The sequence below is a fragment of the Perca fluviatilis genome, chromosome 15, assembly GCF_010015445.1.
Source record: "Perca fluviatilis chromosome 15, GENO_Pfluv_1.0, whole genome shotgun sequence".
NCBI classification, from domain to species: domain Eukaryota; kingdom Metazoa; phylum Chordata; class Actinopteri; order Perciformes; family Percidae; genus Perca; species Perca fluviatilis.
In genome coordinates this window covers 16,742,668-16,769,241 of record NC_053126.1, presented here as the reverse complement: position 1 = coordinate 16,769,241, position 26,574 = coordinate 16,742,668, and the positions used below count along the sequence as shown (strand labels likewise).

The 26,574-nt window shown below is 41.2% G+C and overlaps 2 protein-coding genes across 13 annotated transcripts; both read right to left on the bottom strand.

Annotated features, from left to right (window-relative positions):
• raver1 (ribonucleoprotein, PTB-binding 1) lies at positions 1–11,597 on the bottom strand. Of its 11 annotated transcripts, none has more exons than XM_039824349.1 (15): positions 11,198–11,597; positions 10,130–10,196; positions 7,903–8,372; positions 6,426–6,617; positions 6,213–6,333; positions 6,029–6,129; positions 5,829–5,900; positions 4,894–4,975; positions 4,404–4,612; positions 4,218–4,299; positions 3,263–3,405; positions 2,972–3,049; positions 2,748–2,885; positions 2,497–2,562; positions 1–1,817 (listed from the first exon to the last, which is right to left on the bottom strand). In XM_039824349.1, exons 1-15 carry the CDS (start codon positions 11,522–11,524, stop codon positions 1,671–1,673), a joined length of 2,295 nt encoding a protein of 764 aa, XP_039680283.1. In that variant the 5' UTR covers positions 11,525–11,597; the 3' UTR covers positions 1–1,670. The 11 variants fall into 11 exon arrangements, 10 of the variants coding, with proteins under 10 accessions (XP_039680283.1, XP_039680287.1, XP_039680285.1 ...); XM_039824353.1 differs by having other exon boundaries at positions 4,404–4,606; XM_039824351.1 differs by having other exon boundaries at positions 4,894–4,972.
• A 1,601-nt stretch (positions 11,598–13,198) lies between these two features.
• Positions 13,199–25,037, bottom strand: tyk2 (tyrosine kinase 2). 2 transcript variants are annotated; one of them, XM_039825181.1, is made up of 24 exons: positions 24,884–25,036; positions 23,512–23,714; positions 23,309–23,429; positions 23,090–23,222; positions 22,820–22,983; positions 21,894–22,272; positions 21,607–21,792; positions 21,124–21,281; positions 20,913–21,030; positions 20,644–20,827; positions 20,416–20,522; positions 20,143–20,313; positions 19,945–20,032; positions 19,558–19,685; positions 19,027–19,162; positions 17,799–17,950; positions 17,549–17,699; positions 17,367–17,458; positions 17,095–17,284; positions 16,644–16,762; positions 14,351–14,523; positions 14,147–14,264; positions 13,917–14,027; positions 13,199–13,833 (listed from the first exon to the last, which is right to left on the bottom strand). In XM_039825181.1, the coding sequence occupies exons 2-24, from the start codon at positions 23,693–23,695 to the stop codon at positions 13,690–13,692; spliced, it is 3,507 nt and encodes a 1,168-aa protein (XP_039681115.1). In that variant the 5' UTR covers positions 23,696–23,714; positions 24,884–25,036; the 3' UTR covers positions 13,199–13,689. The 2 variants fall into 2 exon arrangements, with proteins under 2 accessions (XP_039681115.1, XP_039681114.1); XM_039825180.1 differs by having other exon boundaries at positions 17,367–17,699; positions 24,884–25,037.
• Between the last annotated feature and the right edge of the window lie 1,537 nt (positions 25,038–26,574).

Genomic DNA, 26,574 nt, shown 5'->3' with positions numbered 1-26,574 from the left:
TGTGTTAAATAACATTTACTTGCTCACATCACACAGAGACAACCATGGCGGTACAGATGAGAAGATGGCAGTTAGAATCAAATCGATCAAAATGAAATGATAATCATACAGTACAGCTGCATCTCTTGGTCCATACACAACATGAGCGGACCGCTGTGGCACCACTCTTGGTCACACCAGCTGTCAAGCATACAGGCAAACAACAAAAACACAAGGAGCAGCAAATTCATTCAAAACACCAGACCAGAGGCAGGTTTGATTAAAGAAAAGAAAACAAAAAATTGGACTCAGGAAAATTATCAAGCTTAACTATTTACACAGCAAATAACACAGAAATGGTAAATTTTAGATGGAAGCCAGCACAGGGCAGGATGATGTCACAGAAAAACACTGTTAAGGCTCAAGTGTAGCTGCATTTCCTAGCAGAAGTCAGAGGTAATGGGTTTTCACAATCAAACTGTCAACCAGATAATTATAAAAAAAGAAAAAGAAAAACAAGGACAGTCATGTCACTGACCAATCACCTGCCACTAGCTTCCATTAGTACCTCCCCAGACTCGAGAGAAGGCACACATCTCATGTCCACCGCCCCATACACCCACCCAACTCAACCATCAAGGTGTGGTGTTTGGTCTTAAGACATTTTAAACTTAGCAAAACATAACTCACATAAACACAGAACATATTCAACTCCTGGACATGTATGTGAGAGTAGACTTGAAAATGGCATCTTATTCGGAGGTGAGAACAGATTTGGATCGTGACCTCCCAAGTGCATCACTCAACCAGTGTAGAGAACAGACTCCGTAAACAAGTTGGAGGGTGTGAATCAACAGACAAACAACGTGGAAAAGTTAAAGGCTCAAGAAAATATGCCAGAATGGTAAAAAGCTTCACCGTCAAAATACACAGGCAGGTACATACAGCCGTCATTGGTGGATGGAAGGCTGCATGTTAACCAGTGAGGAGAGGCCTGAATGTGGAAATAGTCATACAGCAAAATATACAACCCTGTGGAAACATAAACACCCATCTCATTACACAAACTACTGAACTTTTTACATGGAATTTAGGAAGGCTATTTAAAAAGTAGAGCCTTTCAAGTAAAGCTTGTCTTGTCTTAATACTATGCAAGTCCCTTTGCCTGAAATTGTGGACAGCATCACTTTAGCGGGATGTCAAACATAAAAAGCAGCCCATTGCTGCCATTGAAAACTGGCCAAACTATCTGCAGCTCTGCTGATACACCACACTCAACACAGGAATTAAAAAAAAAAAAAAAAAAAAAGTTTAAAAGAAAGTACTTCCATTTGCTAATTAACCATTTTTTTCTCACTGTACAAGTTTTTCAACGGGAAATAAAAAGTCAAAATTAAAAAAGGAGGAAAAAGTAAAAACTTAAATTACCAACACACTAAAATCATATATAATATATACACACACACAAACAAAAAAATACCACCAAGAATTCCCATGGAGTGACACAACTGTCCAGATAGCAACAGGCTGCACTCCCCGGTGCCCTCCAGGGGTCACTCACAGGAGTACACAGGAGACAAATCCAAGGACCACCACGCCATAAAAGTTCATTGGAAGAGACCCAGAGGAGATGCCATTGTGTCCTGGCTGTTAAATGGCTACTCCTACAGCAAGAAGCCATTCAGCTGTAGTTAGAATATACGCTTTCGCTTAAGGTAGGAGTCTGCATAATGGCCACCAAGGCCCTGGGAGTGCTGGCCCACGTAGCTGCCCTCAGGGCTCGGCTCTGGAGATGGGATCAACCGGGAGAACACACGCTTGTGGCTACCAATGGGAGTCTACAATTGGTTAAAAAAAACAAACAAACCAAAAGTCAAAAAACAGCAGCTTTGTCTTATATCAGATCTTCAACAGGTGGTCCAGCCCCCTCTAATGCAACTTAATTTTTTACAATATATGTAGTAGGGGTCCCTGCTCTATCGCACTCTCAGTTAGGGGTCCTTGGCTTAAACGTTGAAGACCCCTGGTCTAGTAAAATTATACAACAAGTAGATCCGACTGGACAATCTAGTCAACTAGACATTTAAAAAACGGGCTCAAATCAGCATGACAGCACACCCAGAGCCATTTGAGAACATCTGGCGCATCACATCAAATATTACTTCACCATTTCCATGGCAACATTGTAACTTCCAGGGCTGAATAAAAAAAATAAAAATAATAAAAAACAAACACGTAATGTTAGCCTACAATATTGATACAACGGATCGTTTTGTTAATTTTGATTAATTGATTTGATTAATTTGGAAAATTCCACGATCTCTATGGTTACAAAACTAATGTTCGCTTCAGTAGACGTTTAACAGGGAGAGACTAGAAAATTGGCAGTTGTCTTTTCTTTATTTTGACAGCGAATTGCCCCACAATATGAATGTTAAATCAAACCCGCTCATGTAATATTGCTTAAATAGTAATCTAATAAAAAAGGAGGCAAAGACAAGAAAGGGTCTAAATTACCTTTACAGCATTCCCCAGGCCTGGGGGGTAGTTGGTGGTGTGGCTCACAGGAGGCATTCCAACAGCCTGAGGATAAACAACCAACTTTCAGTGACCTGGACTTCTGAGGCTCATGCACACACAGCCCAACATGAATTACTGCACATGAGATTATTCTTGGAACCTAATCTAACAGTTTGAAACCAAACCAAAGCTTACTTAAAAAAAAAAAAAAGAAAAAAAAAAAAGGTTTCTAAAAGAGTGAGGCTTACCCTGTTGAGAAGGGTGGTAGGGAGGCTACCGTTACTGGGGGCCTCAGGCCCTGAGCTGAAGTATGAGGACATGGGTTCGCTGGGAGGATAACCGTAGTGTGAAAAACGCTCACTGTAGTCGGGGTGACGAGAGAGCTGCAGAAACAAACTGTTAGTATAGTAATATAGTAATCTAACACTGAAACCATGCTCATGCAGTCTTGAAACGGTTGACTGTACACTACCTGCTGCTGCTGACCAAATCCTGCCAAAGCTCCAGTATCAAGGTTCTCCTGCTGTTCATACAAGTGGGCCAGAGGATCCTGAGGAGAAACACCAGATGGGCATCGGACTAGATCACATCATATATGCTACTAAAAGAGCAGCAATCAGCTGCTACACTGTAAATGTCATCAGGTCACCATGATATCTAGGAAAGCTACATGCATTTGTGTCAAACTTCCCAAAAAAAAAAAAAAAAAAAAAAAAAATTGAAATATGCTTTTTCATTAAAGCAGTGGAAACCTGGTGGTTACCTGGTGTAGAGGAGGATATTCTGGGCTGTAGGAATCCTGGTAGCGCAGGTTGTAATTTGGCTGAATGTTCTGGTGTGTGTGCTGGTTGGACACATTACTTAGTGTAGGCCTCTTCCTATAGGGGTGAGGTCTGCAGCTTCCTCCTGGAGTAGGGGAGGATTGACAGACATTACATGCTGGAATATATTTTAGCATCAGGGTTCTCAAAGTTAAATTTAAGACCTTTTTAATACCACTTAGAATGAACGGCAACGCCAAATCACAGCCATACTGGCAAAAGTAAGAAGGATATAATGGAAAATCAGTATGGATTGTAAGCCCCTAGAAAAACATAATTTACCCTCGCAGGTTCACAGGCTGCACTAGACGATGACATTTCTTCAGTATTGCTAGAAGTAACCACAGTGGCGGTTTTACGCATTGCGGTTTAAGAGCTATGCTGTGAACAGAACTGTGCTATAGGCGCCTGCTGCTGGCAGGCTGTTTGTCGCTCTTCATACACGAGTCCAAAGACATAAGTCCCATCGTGAAAAAGATCTGACACAAATGGCATTGGGCCTCACGGTCATTGCCTGGAATATTTCGTCATATTTTGGATTCTGCTGCCACTTAAAATGGGCATATGTAGGTTTTTTACCCTGAGGCAATGAGCTAACGCCACACCACCCAACAGAGTGAATTGTAACGCAACACACAAAACATTGTATATAGTTATGACGTTATGGTATTTAATACAATTTGTTTTTGTCCTTTAATGAAAGGACCAGGAAGAAAAAAACAAAATTAATTTTATCCGTTTTTAATAAGGCCTTATTGAGAATATTAAATTCAATGCATTAATACTTGTAAGATCCTGTGGGTATTTACCCAAGTTGATGCAGCAAACAAGAACAGAATGCAAAGCAGGAAAATCAGAACCCCACAGTGCACCTGAAAAAAATAAAAAGCACCTCACCTGAGGGGAAAACATTGTTGACACCAAGGAAGGCACTCTGGGGATGGTTCACATCTTTGGGAGGATCTCCTAGTATGGATAACTGACAGGAGGGTAGGAGGTAATTTTTACCATTTACACTTTGATAGAAAGCTGGACAAGAATACAAGAGGCAGAACACATCATTGAAATTACTCAGGACCTCACCCCTTGAGCTGTGAGACCATCTGCCCCCATCATGCCACTCATCAGGGACATGGAGATGCCCTGCAGAGTGGGAGAGGAAGTCTGGGGGAAGGTACACACTGCTGTGGGAGACTCCTGCTCTCTTGCTAGGGCTCTGCCAAGTGGCATTGGCTTTAGGGGGGCCAGAGGATCCATCTGTAGACCAAGGCCTGGGACACCACCACCACCACCTAGGGGAATTAAATAAGAGGAATGGTTGTAAATTACAATGACTGTAATCTTCAATGAATGTAAACATACATTGAATATTTTAAAGCTATAGGATTCTACTACATAACATTAAGACTTAAGTTGCTTTGGGACAACAATATCATGGCCAAGGTAAAGCAGAACAACCATGATTAACAGGCAAAGAATACAGACGTTTAACATCATAAGCAAAGAAAAAAAAATAAAAAAATATGCAGTTTGTGGTTCAAGGAGCTATGGCTGGAGTCGGCGGATGCCAAACCTTGGGGCAGGTCTCCGAGCAGATGGACTCCCTGCTGGACGGGCAAAGAAGCCAGAGGATTCTCCCCAATGAGTCCTGCCTGCTGGCCAAATGAGAGCAGAGTTCAGTGTCATTAGAGGGTCACACAGCCTGGCTGCAACACTTGGGCGGTGAAAAACTGCTGCACTACACAAGCAAACTTGAGGCCGTTTTACAGTTGTGCTGAGGCTCCACACAGAGCTCTCGCCGTAGCCTGTGTAAGTTGCCTGATGTTTATACTTGTGCGCTGGTGTGTGCGTCGAGCCGCGCGTGTGTGTTTGGGGAGTGTGTGGTAGAGGGAGAAGTGAGAGAGTGCCGGCGATTAGCTTTCGGAGCGAGTAGCGACTCTAGAGTCATAGTGAGAGAAACAAAGTGTCTCCCCTGTGTTTTCTGACCAGGGTGGGAAATCTGGAGCCGTAGAAGTTAACCCTCACCTTGATTTCACGTTGTTTATGGAGAAGGAGAACCAGGAAATGAGACGGGGGAAATGCAACGTTACCAAGCCACGGCCGAGCGACGTGCGTCGCCGCGACGCGTAGTTGCATTTTTCAAGAGGTGCGCGTCAGGATCCGGCGTAGGATCCGGCGTAGGCGCAGAGGGGTCTGCGTCTACGCCGGACCCTGCGCCGTCAATTCGACGCACAACTATAAAAAGGCCTTTAATCTGCAACGAGGCTTACTCACCACACATGAAATTATGTCCTTGCAGAGTGGGTATTTACACTTTTAGTACACAATGGAGCACACCTACCACATCACTCAGCACCACTCAAAAGTACACCCCACACAGAAAAAACAAACCAGTTTCCTAGCAAGTTTCTATTGCCCAAAAAAAAAAAAAAAAAAAAAAAACAGAATCCATCTAGCTTCACCACCACCTCACACACAGATAGCCAAACAAACACCATTATCACTCACACAAGGCACTAGAGGGTTTTCTTTATTGTGCAGCACCTGAGCCCAGAGAAGATGATTTCCCAGAAAGGCTTGCTAATAGTAAAGAGGGAAAGAGCAGAGAGTGGGGGGGAAAAAGGGTGTATCAGTAGGAGAGGATGAATCAAAACAGGCTGAGCGGCAAGGAGGTACATGTCAGAGAAATGGCAGAACGGCAGCAGTACCTGCTGCGCCTTGGCCTGGTTCTGAAGGAGCAGCTGGAGCAGAGCGGCAGAGAGGGCGGGGTTGGCCAGCAGGGGCATTGTAGGGGCTGCCCCGAGGAGGCCTGCACACAAAGAAGACATCAGGATCCACAGCACCAAAACTAAGAATTAAGGCATTGATTAAGAGCTAGTGAGAACTCCTCACCTTGCTTGGGTCCCTGCGACAGTGGGTTGAGCAGCATCTTCAGGGTGGTGGGGTTATTGAGGCCTGTAAGTATCTGCATGGCTGTGGGATCAGGGAGGAGACCTTTACCCCTATTCACAGCCTTGAAGGGAGGGGCCACAAAGTCAGGCAGTCAGCACAAAAGCAAAGCCAAAATCGACATGTAAATACAGTGCATCAATCTGACTTAAATACCATGGTTTGGGCAGCAATCAGAGCAGCCAACATGCTTCTTCCAGGAGGGCCAGGGGCACAAAAGGACACCCTGATGTGTGTCCCGCCCAGCAGCCTGCCATCAGTGAGTCGCTGTGCCTCCTCGGACATCTCAGCTGAGGCAAACTCTAACATTGCAAACCGCCGGAAACTTCCATCTTGTCCCTGAGCCAACTGTAGAGAGGGGGCGGGAACAGTCGTTCTAATTTCACAGACACACAATTGGTCCAAGTTCTGCTGCTAATAAATACACTAACAAGGTATGAGCTGACAGGCTTTTTTTTTTACTTACATACTGCACGTTCAGCAGATACAAGCGTAACATCTATCTAAAAGCACACTTATTTTGAAAATGTCCTGTAAAACCAATGAAATGTACCAGAATCTAGGGCTGCTCGATGATGGAAAAAAATATAATCACGATATTTCGGTCAATATTGAAATCACGATAATTTAACACGATTATTCGTTGACTTCTGGAAAGATGTAGATATTGAACTTAAACAGTGGAAAAAGTTAAATAAATCAACAGTAAAAAAACACAGCTGTGAAATTTGCCATAATACTTTTCCTATTGAAATAAGAGTTTACTTGCAAAACGTAATGAGATGAATAATTGTTTTTCTCGATTATTCCGTTTTTGTGATCACTGGGAGCCGAAATCATAATCACGATTACATTTCGATTAACTGCACAGCCCTACCAGAATCACTGGTAAAAAAAAAAATTCTGGGTTAGGTTAATTGATAATTGTGTGACTCCCATAACAGCCTCTCATTTAAGCCTTAGCTGATTTAGTGTTCCTCCAAGTCAAAAAAAAACTTAATCTGTTAGATGCAGCAAGAAAAAGGACCATAAATAATGATTAAGATATTAGAACATAATTCTTAATTGCGACTAATTTGCAGTGGATGAGTCTTTAAACCATCCACCATTTTATTTCCTGTGAGAAAAGTTTGATGTGGCCTCATGAATTAATACCACCAGGCCAGTCGTAATCTCATTTATAAAAAAAAAAAATATAAAACACTACTGGAAAACTAAACTGATCCCATGATCCTTAATCATCACTACACTTGCTACAATCCTAAAAAACCCTGGAACCAGCAGAAAAGTACAACTATGCGCGCCGTTCTAAAAAGGACACCCCCTCTCTCGTTCCAGAAAAGCCTGCTGAATGACACCACCTGGGGGAGTCAGGTGGTCATCGCCATAGAAACCAGCAATGTTCATTGCTATAGAAACTTTGAGTGGCCACTGGAAAACTGGGGTAAAGGTTAAAAAAGGTACACGCACATCGACTAGTCAATTAATGGACTAAACGTTGCAGCTCTAAGCTGGCATTACATTAGTTATTCTTGGCGTAAAATACAATCTGGCTAATTTATACTTCTGAAATCATTGATTTGTAGCAGTGTGCAGCACAAGTAGCAGTGGGTTTGTGTGTGGTGAATTTGACCTGGCAGAAGACTGGCGCATGGGTGTCAGTCAGGGCGTTGCGGAGGTCTTGGGCTGTCAGCAGGTTTGGGGGCAGGCGGTCCACGCACAGGCATTTAGAGTGCAGGAGTGGATACGTGAGGGAGCCCACTTCAGTCCAGTGGACATATAGCATGCGGGAGCCCAGCTGCTTGCCTAATAGCTCGGACTTGGCCCTGGCAGCCGAGTCCTTCTTCATGTACTCCACAAAGCCATAGCCCTTGGAATGCCCCGTCACTGCGCTGTACACCAGAAAGCAGCGCTCCAAGTTACCAAAGGGTCGCACCAACTCCTCAAACTGCTGCTGGGTAAAAGCGCGGGGCAAGTTGGCGATGCACAGCAGAGAGTCTGTTGGCTGCAGCTGCACCGAGATCTCCCTGTCCCGTAGCACATGCTGGTGGAAGTCTTTGATGGCACACTGCGCCTGTTCCCCATTCAGCAGTGTCACAAATGCTGAGGGTGATGGGGGACAAAGAGAGGACAGGAGACAAACACAATTTGGTGTCAAGTGAGTGACATTTGCTCAGTTAGCATTAAGAGAAAGATATTTTTTTTGTTATACAGAGAAGGGGAAAAACTGGTTAGGGACACCATTTCTCTTTTAGCAGGTCTGATAAAAGGCAACTGGTGGCACAATATCACCACAAACCTCCTGTTACCCATATTTTGAAAAAGCAGCAGAAGGGGAGCATAAAAGATTGGAGTTATTCATAACTGCAACACACTATCTATCTATCTATCTATCTATCTATCTATCTATCTATCTATCCTTTGTACCAGCCAAATAGATTATGTATAAAAACTATTCTTAATGTTACTCATCTGCCACAGTTTGGTAGATGCCAGACATACCCTGAATTTACCCTCTGGCTGATGCAATTTTCTGGCCATTATCAGCCACTAAGCTGCGGTTTCTATTTTAGTCCGTTCTTGCTGACAAATCAACTTTGATACTTCTAATTGTGAGCTGATCTTTCATGCACTTAGACAATCAAAAAAAATAGCAATTCCCCCGATTTGAGACGCAGGTAACATTTTGGGACATACAAGGTTGATTCGCCCCACCAAGGATTATTTAACACAGATTATTTGTGTGTTTTAATTGCAGAAACTGTTTGTCTTGATGCATACAAATGGATGACTGTGTTGGGACATTGTGACAAGCAAGTTCTACAGTTTGTCAACAAAATAGATCGGTAACTCACAACAACATGCATGACCGTCATAACAGCACAAGTATATGAATTACATGTGCTATGTAAATGAAGCTTTGCATGCATGGTTGCCATCTCCATTTTTAAACATGTTGGCATTATTTCTTCAATTTCCAATTTTGTCCACAGTAGATTCATTTCCAAAATAGCTGCTACAGAACTTGCTACAGGGGGAAAAGACTCACTGGAAAAATGTTAGCTAGCCAGATGACCTTTCTTGCTAGCAAACTAAACTTGTAGCTTGCCATCTCTGCTAGTGCTGCCAAGAGTTAGCTCACTGTTGTGTACTATACAGACTACAGTCACACCTCAAATACATACCAGCACAACTGGGGTACAATCAGTAGTGTAATTTATGCTACGTTTACATGTGGGCCGGCTATTTTCATAAATGGACATTTCAACCTCTCAGTTTTCAGAAAATTGTTTGTTTATATGTACCAGTGTATATATGCCGTCAATGCAGTTAAGAGCACCCCAGACCTGTAGGTGGCAGTGTAACGAGAAGCTCAAGCCCACGTTAGCCAATCAGAATCCCGACAATAGCAACAACCGCAACCAATCACTACCTCTTTCTCTCTCTCTCGGCTGCCTAAACCTCCGTTTGTCTCAATTTACATGCAAACGAGGTTTTCCAAAATCTCCACTTTGGCCAGAGTTTTTAGAAATAATAGTTTTCTGTGATAGAAACGGGGGTTTTCGTGTAAATGAGAGGCCAAACCGCAGGAAAATATCTGCGTCTTCCCTTCATGTAAACGGGGCTTTAGTGAAAGAAGCTTTTTCGTTCCTTTTATTCAATATTTTCCTTAAAGTTAAGAAATGTGTCGTGATAAAGATTGTAGCAAACCGTGAACTGCTCTAAATGCAGACAACCCTTGTTTATGCGACAATTATAAAGTTGTCTGCTGTTCTTTTATCATTAACTTTTTTTAGATTTACATTTACTCCTGTAAACTGAACATGCAATGCCTAACATGGACAAGCAGATAGACCAACCTGTGCCCTTGTATTTGTCAACAAAGCAGTACTTCAAGTCATAGTTGCCCAACAGCTCATGAACCTCCTGTAAATAAGAAAAGACAATCATTACATCCAGACATTTACATGACTACAACAATTTTAATAGGTTCTCACACATAACATGTTTGATATATATTGGCCATCATATAGTAGTGTAGATTTTGGTCATCACATAATTAACTCATTCATGTCCTCTGGTAAACTAGTAACAAGTTGCACCTGTGAAGAGGTGATAGGTTAATAACCTGACTCATTGTTATAGGAGAAACCGTTCTGCGCTGCTTTTGACCATTCACAAACGAATGGCGATGCTGTCTAGCATTTTCTGAAACGTTTTGTCTCCACACCTTCCACCTTTTGTTATATTGCAACTCACATCTCGAACTCGCCCCCACCCACCCCACCCTCTGTGAACAATGGTACCGCCTGCAGGCCCACCGCTCCCCACGAGTCAGGCACGTTCCAAAAAAAAAAAAAAAAAAAGTGGCATCATGAGTAAATCACTGGCTGGTCGATGCAACCAAACGCCTGCTTTAACAACAGATGGGCTGATGAAAAAGACCCAGCGCACCTGTAACTCCCATAAAGGGCAATATAATCACCGAAAATGTGGCTTTAAGTTGAAAGCTTGAATAGTGAGAAAAGAAAAAAAAAATTCTGGAATATCAAAAATGTTCAAGTAGTTACGAGGCCGGAATGCATGGCAGGTCATACAGGCCACAGATGACAATTATTGACAGTTATCTGACCACCTGGCAGTTGTCCCAACAACGCCAAACGAATTAAAAACAATACTAATGGTATTCGGTGGCTGCCAATTAACTCTGTGTTCCCTTTTAAATAAACCAGTTGCAGATTCAATAAAGCAAAATATCGCATCAATCAAACTTAAAAGACAGCTAACGAGTTAAATGGCTAGCAGGCTAACATAGGTAGCATGGCAAAGCATATTGGAGCTAAGCTAAAGTTAGCCAAACGACCCCGTCAATTAATCAATCATCCAATAGTTTCAACCTCCAGTTTGTTTGTAATTTGTATTCATACCTGATTGCTAACGTCTGAGGGTAGATTTTTTATGATGATTTTCCTACGGTTGTAAAACTCCCGACGAGTTCTCTCTAAGCGGCTCTCAATCTCTTCGGGGCTCAGTGATGTCAAGTCCTCGTCGACCCTCCGCTGACACTCGCGTTCCGACGTTGAGTCCTCTTCGTCGCGTTCGAGTTCGGGATACCGACCCGGTTCTCCGGACATCCAGTTTTCGTGATCCGCGGCGAGGTCGTCATTTTCGTGATGTGGACGAGGGGCGAAACTGAGCCCTGTGTCTGTGCTTTCATCCCTGGCAGCTGTGCTAACAGACACGACGGCCGCCATCGCTCAGTTTGGTGGAAGTTTTATCGGTCTGAAAACTCACCCCGAGGTCCCCGATTTGAGCAGTTTAAACAATACACACATGGCCCCAGCGCCGCTTCTCATTGGACGATAGGGGACGCATTCTCCATGACTACGACGTAAGCGGGGGCGGGCCCACATTTGCTCCTTGTTTTCGGTTCAAAACTAGAGGATTATTTTTGTGCCTTTAATTCCAAATACCGATTTCTGCCCAGTAAAAACACACATTTATAATCAGTTTTAATTTGTCTCCATAGTCAATGCTACAGTCTTGTATTTCTTGGCAGGATCAGATGTAAATGTTTGCTCTATAAAGATTTTTAAATCATTGTTTAACAATCTTGGATAACATCACGATAATCATGACTAATAAATTAATAGGGTCAACACAGGGAAAACGACATGTTAAAGAACATAATAGCCTATATCGAATAAAGTAAATTAAGTAATCAATTAAGTATTTCTGATTCTGATATAGGACTATGGCAACATCTTAGTGTGTCAGGGCATTATATAAAAAAAATACTTTAATAAATGCATCCAGCCATATGCTGCGCATCAGTTTCTTAATCATGTTAATGCAGTTACTGTTTTTTTTCAATTATACATTTAAGATATTGGTTTATGTATGTAGTATACATATACGTATATTTTCATGTTTTTCCTGCATAATCTTTTTTTTTTTTTACTTCTTAATGCCCGTTGGTTAAGTGTGTTGGTTGGCTGGTAAGGAGACAGGCAGTCTTATGTTCCCACAATGCACCATAGTATGCACACAAGAGTCTCAGCTGATGGTTGCAATACTCTAGACTATTCTTGTATACCGGACGTGATAAACAGTGTTACATTCCTCATACTAGCCTTTGGTCCTTTAGGCACTTTCCTTCAAACACATGGTGAGACACTTGCAACAGGTCTGTTGTGTTTACAGTGGCTGGAAAGCCCCTGGCTAAACAGATGCCCTTCTATTGTAGTTGTTAATTTGCATTGTCCAAGACTGTGGCTGCCCAGGCAGCTTTGTACAGTGGAATATGTGGAACAAATGCCTGCATTAGTGTTGAGGCTCTGTCCATGTATCAGGTTCTACCTGTTATAGGAGACTTGGTCTAAAGGTGTATGCAGAACACTGATTAAAACACCTGTTGAATATGAATATTTCCTGCGTGCCAGCATAGGGGGTGTCAGATGACTCTTTACTGGTCTGTGAGGAATCTGGGTAATATGGCCTGTCTCATAACCACACAATTGTATGTGGTTAACGTTAGTATAAATTAGTAAAAGCAGCAGCATTCTTGTTTTTTTCTTGCTGAGCAGCAAGATCATAAGTGCTATATTGCAAACAGCTGGACTGGTGTTGTGCAGAAAGGGGTAATGCTGTTTTTATTTTTCACAAGTTGAACAGATTTCCTTTCCTACCTATTAGCACATGAACAGGCATCTTAATGGCCAAGACAACACAGGGTATTAGGAAAGACTATTCCCTGGGTCTGTGACCTGTCTGAACATTTTTAGTGTAGAAGTTTGTTATAGTACATCCCTTAGCTTGAGATCAGTGAGTTCTTATGTAAAATATACGTATCTATACTTTAGAAAATCTGGTAACAGATCTAAATGGCACATTCTGTAAAACATTTTATACACTTTAGGACACATGCATTAATCGGTTTCAGTTTTTAATAAAATAGCATGTGAAAATGCGTTATATTTTGAATTTGTTCTTTTGGTTTATACAAAATTAAACACAAAGTTAACACTCAAAAAAATGTACAAACATTAAACACAAATTAAAAGATAGTATTCTCCCAACCTTACAGGCATTCTTAATACTTACTGTGATATATGCAGACCTATTACTTTTAAAAAGACAAAACCTGACATTCTTCCCAAGGCATCGCCCTTTCTCTTTAAGTTCAACTCATCAGTCAACAATAAAAAAACACTTATTGAGTTTATCATTGTGTTAACATCAGACATGAGAGGATAGCAGTGTGCTTTTATGAAAATGAAACCTACAGTATAAAGAAATTATGTAAATATGGACAGCAGGCATTTCCCAGCGAGAAACACATCACTGGCTACCCTGTAATATATGGTGGCCATGGTGGCAAAGTGATGACATGTAGACAATTAGATCTTCAGAGTCCTGATCAGCAAATCTGAGCCGAGGAAAAGTTTATATGAGACTGCCAGTCGTATGTTTGGCGAATAGCCTCAAACTTTTCGATGAGGGATCTGAATGATGGCCGTTGTGCAGGGTCTGCAGCCCAACACTGCTCCATTAACATCTTCAGCTGTTGGTAAAAAAGGCATTGTGAAAATATCGAGCTACTCATAATGCCAATAACATATCAGTTGTATTTAATGGGCATGTTACCTCATGCGGGCAGTCTTTGGGACGAGGCAATCGCTGCTGTTTCTCCAACTGTTTAATGAGTACCATCACAGTCATCTGTCCCTGGGCTCCGTCCATCATTTCAAAGAACTTCTACAAACACAAAAGAGTACATTGCGCATTTAACACAGGGATTCAAAATTGACTTTATTAGGCTCACATGAAAATATATGCAGGTTTAAGCTTGTGAAAAAAGGCCAGTGATGACGTACTACTGGAGGGCTTTGGCGATGGTCACAGCGGGTCAGGATCTCGTACAACGTAACGCCAAAGGACCAAATGTCAGAGGAAAAGGAAAATTTACTCTCCTTCAAGCACTCAATGGCATACCTATACAGTACGAAAAATACAGTTTAGTGGTCAAAATGATGGAACAAAACATTGAATAACACTGTAAAGGTGCTTCATGAACTCACCAGAACACTGGACTGTCCCCATCCTCACGGACACGGTAGTAGATCTCGCCCTCTGGGATGTACTTTGTCAGGCCAAAGTCTCCAATCTTCACCAAACTCTCATTTTCCACTAAGACATTACGGGCAGCAAGGTCTCGATGGATGTATCGCTTAGAGTGCAAGTACTCCATACCCTTTAAAAGAGAACAGAAATAAAAGAGCCTCAAAAGATACAGCAGAGTACAATGTTTTTGAAAAGGAAATGGTTGTCTGTTAAAGTGTCCTTTAGTATGTAGTTTTTAGCCATGCTAGCGGCATATATGGCTCTAGGGATGTCAGAGTTTGTCTGTCGGCCTGTCCAGACTAAAACATCTCAACAACTATTGGACAGATTACCATGAAATCTTGTACAGACATTCATGTTCCCCAGATGACGAATCTTGCCGACTTTGGTGATCCCCTGACTTTTCATTTAACACGCTACACTACGATGGTGAACATGGTTTACATTATACCTTCAAAACATCGGCATATTAGCATGCCGACATTAGCATTTACAGTAGAGCCACACAGAGCAGCCAATGTAGCTGTATACTCTTAGTCTTCTTTAACAATTTCCACTTTTTTTTAATCAAACTTTAAACCACAAAGTGTATTACAATTTATAAAATTACAAATGTACAATGCCAGGGCTGGCTTGAAATGTACTGACTGGCTGACAAAGATGCAAATGATGTGACAATCAACATCATGCTGAGTGATTGTTTCCTGGTTACTGAGAGAAAACAGTGTAAAATAATGCAGGTTCAATTTAACTACTCACCCTAAATGGAATTAATTAATGACATTAAACCTTAATGTGATGGGTTATCTACTTTAGGCTAAGGTGACCAGATTTCTGAGACAAAACCCAGGGACATTTTCATCTCAGAAGCGTAAATACATCCAAAACAGGTAATGTTTTTATCTTTGTAAAACTTAATACAGGGACACTGACCCAGGGGCGTCACTACACCTAGAGCTGCACTGGGGCACAAGCCCCCTCTAGGGAAGGGGGGAGGGGGGGGGTCCATGGGTATGCTCCCCTGTAAGAAAATGTTGTCTATTTTAATGTTTAAATGCATCAATCTGGTGCACTTTGAAAAGAAATTCAGAGGTTAGACTTGATTATTCTTATTTATGGATGGCAATATTTGTGCTGTAGCCTGAACTATTTTGCACTTCAGAATTTTAACCATGCACACACACACACAGGTTGAATAGTTTTTTCTTCATATTTTTGCATTAATGTCAGTAGGAAGCATACCAGTAGAAATATATATTCATATTTGTAAGTGGGATAAATATAAGTAAGTGGGATTGTCTGGAATCTGGCAATATAATAACCATTATGGTGGGATACACTGGCTAAGCAATTTACAAAAATGTCTGTGCTGACAAATAGTTTACATGAGAATACATTATAATTTTGTTGGAGACCATGTAGAAACCGGATTACCCGGGAACCGCTTGTTGTACCGATGCATGTGTTGAGTGAAGAGTTTGTGAGATATTTCACAGAGAGTAATGGGTGTGCAGAGATTTATGCAGAATGCAAATATGATAACAATTCATGTAAGTTCAATGTTAATTTTTATTGCTTCACGCAGGGCTTGTTTCTGCAACAGCTCATTGAGTATCTGATACAATTAAAACTATTGAGGAAATATTTTCCTTTGACATTGGTCCAGTATTAAACGACATCGCTGCAGTCGGCAGCGGCAAGACAAGCTGTAAGTTAATAGGACGTCAACTGTCCAGCTTGTATTTACGTTCAAAAAGTGCTCGTTTTGCCACTGACAGTCTCAGATTAATATTCTAAGTGTCTGACAACATTATGGAAAGGATTTCTAAGGAGGTTGATCTTTCTGTTAGAGCAAGATCTTTTCTTTTTTTAAACATAAAAAGTCCTAGAAATTGCGTTCTCTAAACCCACCAGACTCCATGTAAATAAACAGTCATTTTAGCATCGTAAGATATGGACATTCTAGAACATCTCAGTCTGAGCTCTGAGCAGCACTTGCTCTGGCTATACATTTGGTCAATGTTTTCTTTCTTTCATTCCAATTTCGGGTCTGTCAGTCACAGTGAAAACCGGGGACAGCTCCAGTGGAAACCTTTGGGCAATTCCTAGTGTATGGAACATTTCATATTGTACACAGCTTCTTCTGAATACAGAACATAATCAGACATCTCTACAGTTTGCACACAGCACGAGGAATATTGTAAAATCAAGTGGAAACGTAGCACAAACTACAAAACCACCTAAACTCACCTGACAGATCTGCTGAGCAAACATGAGGCACCGGGACATTCCCAGTTTATGTGTGGGAAGGTACTTTTGCAGACTCCCCAGAGGAAGGTACTCCATTATCAGCTGCACCACTTGTCCTCCTGTCAATGGACAATGCAACCGTGCTTAACCTCCTATTTCCAATATTTTTCAAAGGCAAGAATATCCTGCTGTGTGATGCTCACTCAGCATGCTGTGTGTTGAAAGCTCAAAATATTGACATACAAGGGAAACAGTGTTGCACTTTGAATAGATTTTCAATATTTACAGAGGAACAGCAGGAACCAAAAATCAATTCCCTGAATCATCTACTGAGCACCGCAAGCTAAAAGCGAGTACTGAGCAAGCACTCCTTTGCACATGCAGACACTGTATGTTGCCGTATATTTCAAGAACCGTTTTTGAGGCAGACAGACGACAGCTGAGGACTCACCCAGTTCAGTGCAACAGCCCTTGTACTTGACAATGTTGCTGTGATAAAGGGACTTGAGGATCTCAATCTCCTTTATCCAACCCTCAGGCACATGACCGTTGTCCTGTTTCAAAGCCTTCACTGCCACTAGCTCTCCTGTCCCATCGTTGGCCGGGTCATACAAGTAGAGAGTGACTTTTCCAAAGTGACCCTGGAGACAGAACAATGAGCAGTGGATTACTCTCTAACATACAGGAAGAAGAAACTACAGGCAATGTGATATTAGCACTCACCTCTCCTAAATCCCGCATTTTTTTCAGGTAGCGTTTATGGAACACGCTAGGGTCTGTGTCAGGGAGAGTTTCACTGGGGGAGATATCAGGATCTGTGTGCCGAAAAACAAAAAACACATTATCAAATGCCCCAAGTAGGTTGAAAGAAAAACAAAAAGAAAGCTGAGCAAGTAAAGACCCACTTTTGATCATGATTTCTGTGAGCTCTCTGAGCACAGTGCGGAAGGAAGGCCTCTCCACAGGCTCGTAGGTCAAACACATGCTGATGAAGCTGGCCAGTTCCTGGGAGGATGGTTCAGCTAAACGACCCTTTTGCTGATAAAAGCGCTCTTTCTGTTTGGAGGGGCAGGTTACCATGTTACAATTAGAAGTCAGAAGGATAAAATGGGCAGGCGAAGCTTGTGGCTGTTGGAAGAGAAATAAAGGTCCTACCTCAGACAATGTGCTGCCACTCATTGGAAGGTCGCCATTGTTGCAGATTTCGAGCAGCGTGATGCCAAAGCTCCACTGGTCAGAAGCACTGAAAATGGGTGCACCGCTGTCAACACACTCAGGGGCAATCCATGGGATACGCTCAAGACGCTCTGCAGTGCAGAATAGTGATAATTAAAATAACAGATGTGACATGTGTCATGTTAAGGTGATTTCAATCTCCAGGTGCCCTGGTTAAACTTCTTTAAAGAAGAACTTCACTTGTTGCAAATGGTTTCTGTACTTGTATATGAAATGACCATTCAATAGAAGTACATATGGAACCTGTAAAGTTAGTTTTCTACGTGATAGCAGCTACAAAAATAAACTGCTACTTTATGATATCAGGTCTTTGTTTTTTCAGCCTTGTGTGTAACGTGTAATGACACAGTGTAAAAAATGTAATTTCCCATTCATTAAAGTATGTCTACTTCTTCTTCTTTGCTTTGGGAGTACCTTGTTCATAGGCACATACAAAACTAACCAGGGAGGTTGGAGAAAAAAAACACTTCTGAGCAGTTTGAGAGGGATTCCTTTATTTTGGATAACCTTAAATGACACATGTGCTGCGTTCCAATACCCATACTATTTAGTATGCTATTTAGGATGACCCAATATATAGTATGTCAAATGAAGTAAATTAGACTACCTACAAACAATATAAGGATAAAGGACTATTTGAGTACTAAATACACATGTGCTGTTACTGAGCACTGCTGGTGATCATGTTGAGATGATGTTAAATTGCCAACTGTCTTTTTCTGTTTTATATTGTAATACCAAGATGTCCTACTGCATCTGGTCAGATATTGCAGTATGCAAGCCAGGATGCTTTTTTGGTTGATCTGACCCACAATTCTTTGAGCAGCATATATAAGCAAGAGGGTCAAAGTTTAAGGTGCAAAGTAATGAAGAAGTTGTATGTCCTAATTGTATGCATACTGCATGCAACAGTACATACTTTGTAAGGGCAGCTGCAGTACATACTAAAAGTAAAAAAGATAAAACATGCAACATTGTAAGATAAAACTGCAACAGGAAATAAGTCACAGGAAATGGTCTGGTTGGAGTTTCTTGTTTCCTAAATCTGATTAAAATAAGGAGGAACAGTACAGAAAATACAGACTGAGAGTCTGTAATAAAGTGAGGTTAATTAAGAGTTTGTGTAAAGAGAGTTTCTGGTACTGACCTTCCCGTGAAAGGACACTCAGGGCAATTCCTGGGTCACTCAGCTTGACAAAAGGAGTAGTGCCATGCTCCAGACCACGCCTTGCCACCAGAATGTTCTTGGCACAGACGTTTCCATGAACCAGCTGTTTGGTCTCCTACAATGATGAAAAAGGTGCTGCTATTAACTTTTTGGGATGCATGAGTGTCATTAAAATAAGTGAAACACAAACTGCTGTAAGTCATAAGGAAAAAATGAACTTCACTTGCAGCACTTATCGCAAAGTTTGGCCTGATAATAAGATTATTTCATTTCCTGCCTGCAGCTCAGAGTCAGAACATGGCGTTATTAAAAATATTTTAGCAGCTGATTGTAAAGTGTAAGACTCTCTGGAGATGAATTATACAACACTTGCATTACTTCACTCTCAATTCACTTTTAATGTTCACTTAGCTGTGTAGTCATGTAAGTGAATTGTATTGAATATAATATATATAAAATATAATAATAATAATCTGTGGCATACAAAAACAAAGTAGTGTTTGAACTCACAAGATAATTGAGGGCACTGGCAAGTTGTCTTGCAACAATGAATTTCCACTGAGGAGTCACGGATGCCTTTTCTTTGCGAAGGAAAACATCCAAAGGCCCAAACTCCACAAATTCTTCCACTATGATGTCTGTAAAGGTAGAAACAAGTCTGAGAGGTCCGGTCTCTAGTGTAGCCAAAAGCAAAATGTAAACAAGTAGCATCCTCTTTAAAATAGAACAGGGCGAGTATGGTTTTGCATTTGCGTCATGACTCAATTAAGTCCTGGAATCATAAATTTGACTATAAAAGCAGATCATGTGCGTGATGGGGAAGTAGCAAACGAAAGTCATGCACCAAAAAGTGACAACAAGTGAGTTTGTGTAAGTGAACGGTGTTATTGCTCTTACTTTCAGATCCTTTGACTGACACACCATGTACAAACACCAGGTGGCTGTGGGATACCTGGCTCATGAGACTTGCGGTTTCCAAAAAGCCCTATAAAAAGACGAGAGTAAGAGTTTAGAAACTAGATACTAGATTAGACATGTTAATGTGTACATGCTACCACTGTTATTCTTTTGAGTGTTGGTTAGCATTAGACCTACTATATCAATATCTTTATCGCTTTGGTCTAGAATCTTGAGAACCACGTGGATCCCTTTGCGGTCAGCAAAGTTGTTGTTGCACTCTTCGTCTTCATCGTTTTCGCCTCCACCTCGCACCAGCAGACGTCCTGAGTAGATGTTAGTTCTGGTCCCACGGCCCAAATGTTGTCCCTGCTCAAAAACACAACACCCACTGGTCAGTCACAGAGCTGAGAACAACAAAGCTAGTCAGCAGAAACAGATATGAAGGTAGAAAGTGGGTCTCTCTGCCACCTGTATGATCTCTTTGTCCTTGATCTGGTGGAAGCGTAGCTGGGTCATGTTCAGGGACAAGGAGTCAATGTGAACACCTTGCCTTATCACTAGAAGGTTGGATAGCTCTACATGACACAAACACACACATAGATAAACTTATGTTAAGACTTAAATATCCCAAAAGACACAGGAGGATTTTGGCATGAAGCAGCAAAACAAAAATTGAAATGCCCAATAAACACAAACCTGCTTGTTTTGGCAAACAGCATTTTTTTACAGTAAAGCTGTCCGAACCAGACTTGAGTACAAAGGTCTTGAGGCTTTCTGTGAGCTCCTTCACACTGGAGAATTCTCGATCCCAGCCCTCCAGACAGAACATGGAACCCTTGAGCTGAATCCGAAACTGCTTATGGCTTGGCTTCGATCCGTTCTACAAGCAACAAGCACATGTAAACACATTTTCACGATCACTGCACAACACACATTTCCAGAGAGCGGCGTGGGTGTTGACTTACCTCATTTTTGTTCAGGACAGCTAGTATGATGCGCCGATAGTCAAGCGCACTCCAACGTACGAGGAAAGCTCCCTCCTCTGCTGCCTCCTTTTTCAGCTTCAGCAGCACAAAATCATCACTGGAAATACACCAGAGTTGTGATATAACGCACTGTGTTTCTCTATTAACCTGCTTGTGTCTGTATGTGCATGTGTAAGAGGAGAAAACTCACTGCATAGGTCCATGCAGTCCATTTGCTAAACTCAGCACTACCCTTGGGGGAGCCACATCATGACAAAGATAGTGGTGGGCGAATGCAGTCAGCCGGTTGTATCCATCTAGGAGGGAGATGAAGGAACGGGCCTGCTGGCTGGAGTTCATCTGAACCTCCTACATACACATACAGAAACACCACTAGCTTACAATCAGAGCTCCCACCTACAGACACATACAAATTAAAAAACGTAATAAAATGCCCAAAGTGTACCAAAACCCAAAGCTTTTATAGTCATAAACATATAGCATTGGAGAATATTTCAGAATCTAGTCATACATGCATACTGTACTGTATATTCACTCTTTAAAGGCTGAACAATCTGATCAGTAGGCTGACTAATATGCAACATAGCAATTGGACTAATGCATCACAAGCACATTTACCAATTAAATGAATGTATTGCAGCTTTTACATAAAAGGGTAAACAAGTACTCTCACCATGCAGTGGTTGTCCTGAGTGCTAATGCACACATTATCTCCAGTGATGGCTATGTGAGTTATTTCAGGGAAATCACAGAAGGAGGTCCATTTATTGGGAGTGTCTGCATTTGGTTGGCTGGACTGTTGTTTTGTTTTCTTCATGTAGTTCATGTAGTCATTCCTGAAGTAAGTGTTTGCCTGCGCCTAGGTAAAGAGACTGGATGAACACAATGGCCGCACTAGCAGAATAGAAAACATGCCACAGAATTAGACCATCAGAAGCTTGAAATTGTGTTTTGACAAACCTTCTGACCGGACACCTTCCTCCATTGAATCCCCTTGGTGCCAGACACCATCATCTCATGTGTGGCGGGAACAATGAAGTCGTCTTTCGAGGCACCCTGCGCATGGGTGGTGTTAGAGTAAGAGCTGCTTCCATCCCCGTCCTTTCTCAGTTCCAGGTGGGATACAGGGAAAGTCTCTGTTCCAAAACGTGGTGCCAAGTGTTCGAGAGTAGAGATGTACTTATACATGATCTCGTGGGCGCCTAGTCGCCCCTTATCCACAGTGTGCTGCTGGAAGGTCCGCACAAACTCTGCAAACACCCGCCGGATCCTGATTTTTGTCAGGAAGTTGTCTTTGGAAATGAGTTTGGCGAAAGACCTTGGAATGCAGTGCAGGAAGCTGAAAGAAAAACAGATGTTTTGATGATTACATTAGATTAGAAGCTTTGATGATCCAGAGGAGAAACTGGATTGTCACAGTAGCAAAACATAGGATAGAAATAACAGTACAACAAACAACCCAATTATAATGAGAAAAATACTTATCTTTCATCAGAACATATTTAAATGTATATAGACCATTTACCATATTTGTTGTACTTTAAAGGCCCCATAATATGCTAATTTTCAGGTTCATAATTGTATTTTGGGGTTCTACTAGAACATGTTTACATGCTTTGATGGTTTAAAAAAAAAAAGGCACGTCCTTTGGCGTCGACACGTCTGGGGGTCCGATCTCGCATCTACCCATTTCACTGGAATTGTACCTTGTACAATTTCATGTGACAAATAAAAATTGATTGATTGATAGATTGATATTTATATAGCACCTCCACCTGCTTTATAATTAAGACATGGAAATATCACTTTTCACAATATGGGACCTTAAAGTACAAAGTCACCGTTGCTATTTCATGTATCATATTCACTCCTTCCAAAGTAATTACCTGACTTTTTCTGCAACATCTTGTAAGGTACAGTCTGTTTGGATTGCCTGGTGTGAGAGTTGAAGCACAGCCATCCCCAAGCTCTCATTTTTGAAGCGGCTTATCTCCTCCTCAGACTCAATGTCTTCCATCTGTACTACTTCGTTCACAAATTCAAATTTTGCCTTAGAGACACAATCAGGAAAGAGGTTAGGTACTTAATTATTGTGAACACATAAAAAATGTGTGCTCAATTAATAGACAGTAAACCACTGAAATCATTATAAACACCTGGGAGAATAAGTATTCCAAGGATGTGAAGTCAAGCAAAGGGTAACCGCCCTGACTTGTCCCAGATCTTAGAGCATAACGGGATACAGTTGGTTCCTTCTCATTAAGTCCGTGCCAATTCCGAAAGTAAAACCTAGATACAAGGAAACCAGACAATGTGAATATGCCCAGTGTGTTTCATCTGCCTTCCTACTACAGTATTAGAAAACACAGACTAACCTCATACAGTAGTAAAGTACGAGGGTGGAGTTTTCTGGGCTGAAATCATGGTTTGGACTGTACCAGCAACGTGATTGTGGATTGTACAGAGCAAACAACACATGGCACAGAGGAATTATCCCTGGAGAATTACACACAAATGTTACACACACAAACTCAATACTTTCATCAGGGTCTGTGTGGGTCTTTTTGGTCACTCTCACCTACAGCCTCTGCAGCTGAGATGCACAGCTCCTCTGCTGTGACTCTTCCACTTGTGTGGGACAAATATTGTTCCCCTTCCTTTGACCAGAACAGGTAAACATGGATGCCCTGACCCTTGGGGGGGTCACACAGGCCCGGGAATGCCCCTGGCTTTGAACGCCTGGACCACCGACTTCTGGACATGGTGAGGACAGCCAAATCACTAACACACACACACACACACACACACACACACACACACACACACACACACACACACACACACACACACACACACACACACACACACACACACACACACACACACACACACACACACACACACACACACACACACACACACACACACACACACACACGTTAACCATATTTGACTGTTAATTAGCTGTTGCATTGGATGGAATCAGGGCTTACGCATCAAAGGGTAACTTCCTCGACTCTTGGTCCAGGGTTAAGCAAGAACGCTCAGGCAGTCAGTGAAACAAGCTACAATGTAAGTTATAGGGCAATTGTGCACCTTCTATTTACGTTCACAAAAGTGCTTGTTTTGCCATTGTCAGGCACATATTATTATTCTAAGTGTCTGACAACATTATGGAAATTATTTCTAAGGAGGTTGACCTTTCTGTTAAAGAGCAATATCCTTTTTTTAAACATAAAAACATCCACGAAATTGCGTGTGCTAAAGAATGTAAATGAACAGTATTTTTAGCATCGTAAAATACACTTCATTCAAAGTTGACAGAAACCAAATAAAACTATGAAAAGTAGTTTTGGGTCGTTTACCAACAATTACAACTCTAGTTTCGGTTGAAGTAAACACATAGTTTACCGATTTGCATGTGAAAATATGTTGGCTCCTCCAAAAAAACATAGGAAAATAGGGTCCATGTTGAAAAAAACCCGAAATTACCCTTTAAAGTCTACGTGAATACAAAAGTAAGAACAATTTTAAAGCGACACCTTGCGCTTTTCTGTAATAACCTATTCGATATTTCTTGTTTTACACGATGATTAGTTTAGAGAACGAAATTGGTAGGTTAATAACTTCAAAAAAAAAATCTTTAAAAACTTATGACGTCGGGGTAATCAGATCAATTTGTTCTTCCGGTGATTATTATTCGTCTAACCTGTTTAACGTTACATTAGGCTACACAATACACCACATCAGAACAGGTCTAACGTTATATGTTTTTTCTTTCTTTTTTTTATAAATCACACACCGACTGCGTCACCGAATTACCCATGAACACCCATCATCATACTGATCATACTGTGTATCCATGACATGACAAGAAATATGTTAACATTATTAGGCATATAGCTACGTAAAAACGTAACGTGTGTGACAAATAAGTAACGTTATCTTACCATTTAACGGCGAGCTTTTGACGGTGTTACATTAAAACCTAATACAGTGAGATTAACTAGCTAACAGTCAGGATTCATTCTCTTGTGAAAGCGTATTTCCCCCTTCGCCTACTCTCAGGTTCTCATGAACTGCGAGTCAACAGACCGCTGGTTCCTGAAACTAACATGGTTCCTCCCTCCATCAGGCATGCGCGTACACGCACGTTCACATAGACTGACCTTTCAAAATAAACGTCTGGACTAAAAGTTTAGTGATAGTGATACACTGATGTCTCATGTTTGGTATACCAAAAACCGAATTATGCAACTAACTTAATGCAAGTGGTGGAATAAGTAGCCTACTCAGACGTTTTACATAATTAAAAGTAGCAAATCCAATATTCAATATTCTGTTGCAAGTAAAAGTCCTGAATTTAAAATTTTAATTAAATTGTAAAAGTAAAAAGGTATTTACATCAAAATATACTTGGTACCAAAAGTACTCATAATGCAGAATGGCCCATTTCAGAATAATGCCTCTTATTATTAATTATTGATGCATTAATGTGTGCATCAATTTACAACTGGTAAAGGTGGGGCACATTTTTATATTTTATATGCTTCTAGGTAGCTTGAGAACTTACCCTCGGATCAAAAAAGTCTTATATTTTAATCTAAATCTTCTTGTCAAATAAATGTGTTCGGGTAAAAAGTACAATATTTTCCTCTGAATGGAGTACTACATAGCAGAAATAAGGAAAGTACAAGTACCTGAAAATTGTACAGTACTTTAAATAAATGCATTTAGTTACTTTCCATCACTGCATCAATTTCACGCATCATTAGTGTGGACTGCAGACTAAAGAGACTATAGAGTGTTTAGCTTCTATTCCGATATTTTTTAGTGTTTTTAATTTTTGAATGTAGAAAAACAATAAGTACTATTAGGCCTAATATAAAATAAAGAAGACATCACTATTAACTCTGACATTTACAAACACACACCCTTTTACAGTGGTGGAAAGTAGCCTAACTAAGTACATGACTCAAATACCGTACTTATTTTTTGAGGCAAATATTTTATGTTATACAGCAGCAGCTCCAGCAGGGGACCCCAAACTTCCCTTTCCCCACATTAACCAGCTCTGACTGGGGGATCCCAAAGCATTCCCAGGCCAGGGTGGAGATATAATCCCTCCACCATCAAATAACAAAGGTCAAATAATAAACCCTCCAAAAACATGCATATAGTGAACCGGTTTATTACATTTTTATGTCATGGTGTGGGCCTTCTGTTGATCACTAGATATCATGATTTTATCATTTCAACTAGCGAGTTTTCTTCATGTGCATTTGTTTGATGTCATGTGTTGTCTAATATTGCGCGTGCACCTGCCATTTATAAGTTTCACTGGCACCTCAATACAGTAGTCATTTCAGGACTTTCGTAGCCACCATTGTCAGTCATGTCAAATTCAGATGGTACCTTGTTTGTTTGTTGCAGCTGACCATCATTTAGTTTGTTTGCAATATAAGGTAGTTCAATACACAATCCGGTGCCTCCAGTCCTGTATCACATACAGTCATTTCACACAAAAGCTTGGAGGGAAAACAGGCTATTTTTCCCTACAATAGCTTCTGGCAGCATACAGTACATTGATCGGTTTTATTTAGTGATACCCAATAGTCAAATGATGCCTTTGTTTAAGCTG